Source organism: Acyrthosiphon pisum, chromosome A1, assembly GCF_005508785.2.
Source record: "Acyrthosiphon pisum isolate AL4f chromosome A1, pea_aphid_22Mar2018_4r6ur, whole genome shotgun sequence".
Lineage (NCBI taxonomy): Eukaryota > Metazoa > Arthropoda > Insecta > Hemiptera > Aphididae > Acyrthosiphon > Acyrthosiphon pisum.
Genome location: NC_042494.1, coordinates 161243471 through 161250054, shown reverse-complemented (window position 1 = coordinate 161250054; position 6584 = coordinate 161243471). Strand labels below are relative to the sequence as shown.

Below are 6584 nucleotides of genomic sequence, written 5' to 3'. Positions count from 1 at the left end.
AACATATTTTTACAATAGCAGTTGCAAAATAAAAGGAATACATTGTCACAATTTTTATTTATAAGCATTTAAAGTTCAAATTTATACGAAATATGTCAAAATTGCGAAAATTTGCAAGTAATTTAGTGGTTGAAAAATCGTAAAAATTTTTCTTTTATAACTAAGTTTTTAAAATTTGGTACAAGGTTCTCCATAAGTTTTTCTTTAAAAATAATATATCCTAGACTGACAAATCATCTCCGTTCAGAATCGTTTTTCGTATACAATGATATAATATCATTGGATTCAAATTTAATTCCATCCATTACAGTAACCCACTTGTAACCTACTGTACAGCAGAGCGACATCCACGACTTACCCGCCTTTTTAAATTTGTTTTTATCAGGCCAATAGAAGCATCATTAATTTGGATGAAACGTTAATGAACAACTCAGTATAATGATGGAAAATTCAAGTCTTGATATCAATACGGAAAATTCTGCTGTAAGTTTAATGTCAAAATTACCGGTATTTAATGTGAGTCACCTTTCTTAAATTTTACTAGGATAAAAACTTAATTTAATTATATATATTGTTTTTTTAGGCCAATATAGAAGCATCATGAATTTAGATGAATTGTTAATGAGCACCTCAATAATGTATTAAATCTAGTGATATTAATGATGGTAATGAAAGAAATAAAAAAATTGAAAACAATTTTCTGATGATATTATAATATAGCCATGTTATTTTTATATTTTATTTCCATGTCAAGTCGTAGGTACATAATATTGTTATTATTTATTAATTATTTAATTTATTACATTAATTTAACAAAAATATTATTTTAATGCTTTTTATTGTATATTTTGTATGAAACATTTATTTACATTTTATTTGTCTTACTTAAAAAATGATATGAGTAACAAGAACTCTTGTCTCAACAAATTATATATCAATCATTATTTTTTATTTTACCTATGTTTAATTATTTTTTTATTTTTTTACAATACAGCCTGGGGCCCAAATAGGATATTATATTATATTAATATGTCATCTCATAATTTTAATTTTTGAAGGATTAATTAAATAAAATTTATAATAATATCTAAATGTATGTAATATTATAATATAATATAATAGGTATTTAAAATTCTGAAAAATAGTTATTAGTGTTTTTTAAATTTTGTAGAACACTCTTAGCTGCATATTGTGTGATTATATTGTAATTTAATATTGTACCTACTTTATTTTTGATAATATGTTATTATATTGACTTTTTTTTAAACAAAATATACTTCATTTTATTAATATAGTGAATCATGTCTATACCTTCTGGAAAGTTCCATAAAAAAAAATGGAGAAATATATACTATAAATAATATTATTGAATGTTCTAACTTAAAAATTGACTACCTAAGACTAGACCGAATATTATCTGCTAACCTCTGAAATATTTAAAAGCAGTTTTTTCCATAGACATTATATATTTTTATATTAAAATTTGGATGCAATTAGTTGTTTAAACAAAGAATAACAATTTTAGTTATTCTGTTGTAATTTAAAAATATTCATTACTTAAGTATCCAAGGCAAAATAACCAATGTATAGGACAATATATCCAAAAAAATTCAAAATAACCGGTTTTAAACAAGAATATTATTTTATTAAAATATATTTTTTTTTTTAATTAGTTAAATTTTTCATTTCAAAATCACATTTTAAAACAATATAATATGTTATTTATTATTTTTAAAGTTTTTCTGTAGTACTAGTGTCATACCATCATATTTTATGAAAAAAATCTTTATTAGTTATATTTTTTTACTACAATATAGTGTAACTGTAACACCAATAACTGAGAATATAATAGGTAATTATTTTATGACATTTTGTATGAAATAATATATTAATATTATACTATCAAATGTTTTTAATATATAATTTAAAAATAAACGATGTATCTAGGTACGTTTTTAAAAAAATAATGTCATTTTAAATAATTTTCTCTTTTTAAACATGTTGTTTAAAAACAAATTTATTTGTATACTTTGTCCTAGATTCCATAAACCACCATCCAAGGGTTTTGTACTTCCAATGACTCATTCTGTGTAATGTTTTATTTTTATTTATTTAGGTATGATCTACTGACTATAATGAGCTAGAAACGACATGGTCTGGCGGGTGACACGAGTGGTACTTGGGTGCCACTGGACGTAGTAGGTACCTATAGCTATATGAAATAATATAGATTGTAATTTGTAAATGTATACATAGGATCTGTACAGAAAAGAAATAAAAGTCAGTCTATGGTAGGTAGGTAGTTATTAATATATTGCTATTTAGTACTTCCGAAGAAAATATCCAGAAGGTGGGAGTGTAACAGTAGAAACGTCATAATAGCAATGAATAACCAAAAACAGTAAAAGATGATTTGAAATTCAATGCGAATGGAAATTACAGTTCCCGGTATGATATTATTTCTCAGACTCTCGGTATTAGTTATAGTAACCATGATCCATAAAGGTAGTTTACCTAACCTAACCTATACACATACAATAATTGTACGTATAAATAATATGATATTATTTATACGTATAATTATTAATATGTATATTCCACATTTTCAAATGTCAGTTTAGTAATGTGAATATTGTGTAAGTATGCGCTTATGCGTATACGTGTAAATATTGTATACTATTAATGTTTGACGAAAATAATATGTTGTTGTCGTACAAGACGGTAATTCAGTTGTAGATACTTAGGTGCAAGAAGGTATACATTATAACTTACCTATCAGGTACTACAACAGGCGCATAATATAATTTTATTAATATAACAATACACACGCATATAATATAATAATATATTTTTATATAAATAACATACCTACCGTGAAATCGAACACGATTTTATATTTAATCAAACAATTATTTATGATATATCGTACGCAGAGTCTCCTCACTGTATGTTTATAAAGTGGTATAATACGCACCTATACCTTATAGGTACATTTTTTACAGGGTGATCCATTTAACGCAAACTTGACACTCGTTATTTCAAAACTACTAAATATCGTTTTTGAACAAATTACTTATTAGGTACCTACTTCAATACAATTTTAAGTCGATACAAAATAAACATTATTATATATTTTATATTTTTTTTAAGTTTAATACTCTTTCGAATGACAATATACATTTTTTATTTCATAGTCTGAAGCAGAATATTAATCGGAGTATTTCGATCTATAAAAATCAAAATCTAGAACATGTTTTATTTTAAAGTTTAAATGAGCGAAGTAGTGGATCAACATTTTGCGCCCGATTTGCGGGGTAGGTAGCCCCCTATACTGGCTATACTATCTATTCCACTTTCGCTCGCCTAAACTTATAGCTCGTAAACTAGGTACTAGTATACAAACATGATTATTAACTCTGAAGGTACTCATTTTTGCTAACGACTCTGCAGATTATGATTGGTTATTGCTTATTGGTAAATATTGTTTTGCAATCAATGTGAAATTCGCCAATTCTAGAAATGATGCTCCCGAATTTTTAGCGTTCGTCGATAATTCTGAGGTCGGTGATATGGGGGGGGGGGCGCAGGGGGACGGAGTCCCCCTTCTTTTAAAATTATTTTTAGCGTACCCCTTCTATTTATTTGAAACGGAACGCTGGGAACCCAACATAAGCTAGTGAATTTGTAAATCGTGATTTCCTGATGCAAAATTTACTTAATAGATACACAACATTTTATATTGTTATTATAGCCTGTAAGTTGAATTAATATTATAAATTACAACAAAATAACTATAATCGTTATTTTTATTTGTTTCTATTGTGACAACTGATAAACAAAGCGTTAGAAATTAAAATCCCATTTTTAGCGGTTTTTTCTGTAATTTGTCGGTGGTTTTTCCCGTGGCATTAAATTACTATTGAGAAAACCGAAAAATGACCCCCCCCCTATAAAAAGTGTTTTTCTTTCTATATGTATTTTTCGAATAAATTTGATATTGTTTTGGTGTGATAAGTTGATGGGTGGAGAGGGAGGTGTGACGATTAATTTTGTGTGGAAAGCTCGTTTATCCAACATCAGCTGAGTCCCCCTTCTTTTTTATTTCCAAATCAACCACTGGGTATAACGACTATCGCGGTGGCTCTCACAACTGGTTCTCAAGTATTGATATAATATTATAGTGCACCGGTACCTATGGATAATAATTGAAAAATTATAGTTTTCCGGAACTATAGCATTTGGAAAATGTCAGTAAATTGAGAGAAAAAATGATTGGCGCCGACGATCACACCTTGTATCGCATTATAATATATGATATCCGAGTTATTCTGGGCACGTATAGGTACTACGCACTATGCCATATACCTAGGTGCCCATATAATGCACCCGCATCTTGTAGCTCGATCCCCGCACCCTTTCGTTACATTCTCTCGGTACCTATACATTTTCCCGCTGTTCCCTAGAGCCGCATACTGAGCCGTATATGCGGTAGATAACAGTTAATATACAGGCTGATTATTATTTCAACTGCAACGAACATGCGTCATTTGGAAAAGTATATTCTATTGTTTTTATTATTTTTATTTTTAGAAATAATCCGCCCGGAACATTCAAATTGCTCACGAAATTTATTCCAACCGCTATATTGATTTTTTATTTTTTAATGACACCCTATTTTCTTTATATAAAAATTTCATACCTGTAATGATAGCCACTCTTCACAACTAGTTAATACAATAACTAAGAAGAGTGTCATCATCATGTCCCTCAATATAATTTATTATATTATAACATTATATAATACGATCACACAGATATTTATATTATAATAAACATCTGTGGTCTTTTATGCTTATGTCTTTTACTCCTTCTATACAAGTACCGTTATAATCTGTACTCGGATGATACCCTTCGACCACCGGCCAGACTTATATAGACTCAGTCCCTCTGCGTTCGCCCTTGATGGCAGTCATACGTAATAAGCTACATTAATATATGTTCATTATAATATTTTATATTTTAAATAATAAATATATTCTTTTAAGTATTTCAAATATATAAGTTGTGTTCTTGATTAAAAAAATAAATCAAAAGTGGTTCAATATCAAGCCCATTTATTCTTCCTTTGTTCATCGAATGTCTAACGGATCTTCAATCAAATTAGGGTGAGTCAATTTAGCATATAATTAAATCCTTATATATATATATATATATATATCAACGGAGGTGAATATATATATATACATATGAGAAGATAGTAACTTGAAGTGTGTGACTGTGTACGCAATACACATAGACAACGAGTCATAACCAATAAAAAAGAAGTAAACATATTATATACACTGCGCGCACAGTCCATTTTCACGTTACTACATACCTCAAACAGAATACGTCTTTCATCAGCGTTTAGATGTATATACTCTCCGAACGTTGAACGAATAGTTTCTTATTATTAGTATTATAAGCATGTAAAGTTACTATAGGTAATTATGTCGTGTAGTCGGTGAGAGGGGGGGGGGGTTGAGATACTATTCTCAACTAAACAGTAAATGTATACAGCTATATATGTTTTAATAATAAAACAATTATTACCTAGGTTAATATTTGATGTGTATACAATTACCCGTCGAAATTAATGTTATACACTAGTACCTACGTTTAAATCCCAAACGTATGATATCATGTTATATTCATATTATAATATGAGACTGTGGTGTGTAGCGAAATTGACTAATATAACATTTAATAACAATATTAAATAGAATATAGGTGACACTAAAAAAATTCAAAAACATAATATGTTAAAATGGGTCAACCGCTGATGTGACAAGTAGGCAACAACGTTATTCCTAAATATAACCCACAAATTAAGTTAGGACTATCTTAATTTGTGATTTCGAAATAAAAATTTTTTTCCATCAGATTTTCGTTGGATCGTCTTGATAACCGTTGAGTTTGTACTCGGTTTACAATGATTTAAATTTAAATAATAATTTGGAACAAAATACCGTATTTTAAATACGTTTGTTCTGTGCTCCTTAAGACCACGGTAGGTATCCGATTATTTTTTTTCAACAAATATGTGTATTTAATTTATCATAATATTTAGTTTATTTAAAAATGTATATAACACATAACGTACAGATCAAAACGCGTATCACGCGATCGTTAGATTCTGACTAGATTACTCGGTACTGAGATGTCTCGTTACCTTGGATATGATCAACACCCTGATACTTTATATATATAACTGATTATCTCTTCTCTGTTTAATGTGTGTGTTCCAACTGTTCCACCATGTTCAGTTTTCAGTATAATATATCTAACCGTTAAACAGTTAAACTCAGTACTCATATTGTGTCGCCTCCGTCCACCCATACTACATGAGGACACTGTGCAGGACGGATCGCGTAAAATATTAGAAAAATATTATATTTTGTTATAATTTTGTTGATCTGCACAGAGATGTACCCAAATTGCCTATATATTACGCCGGACAAGTCTGGCAGACGGCAGTTGATTAATGCTATAATATTATTATTATCAAAACAAATCGAGCCACCTGCTGCAGTTGACGCTTCAAC

General features: G+C 28.8%; 1 protein-coding gene across 2 annotated transcripts in view; it reads left to right on the top strand.

The window, feature by feature from the left end:
- The window catches only part of LOC100570130, a 4072-nt gene extending 3336 nt beyond the window's left edge, over positions 1–736 (top strand). Inside the window, exons 3-4 of one of the 2 annotated variants that reach the window (XR_001679743.2) lie at positions 386–516; positions 584–736. Coding sequence is in view for 1 of the 2 variants with exons in the window: in XM_016805709.2 (XP_016661198.1) it covers positions 386–439 (54 nt within the window). In the remaining variant the exon portion in view is untranslated. The remainder of the gene's footprint in view (positions 1–385; positions 517–583) is intronic. The other variant, XM_016805709.2, reaches the window with a different exon arrangement.
- Positions 737–6584: the final 5848 nt, after the last annotated feature.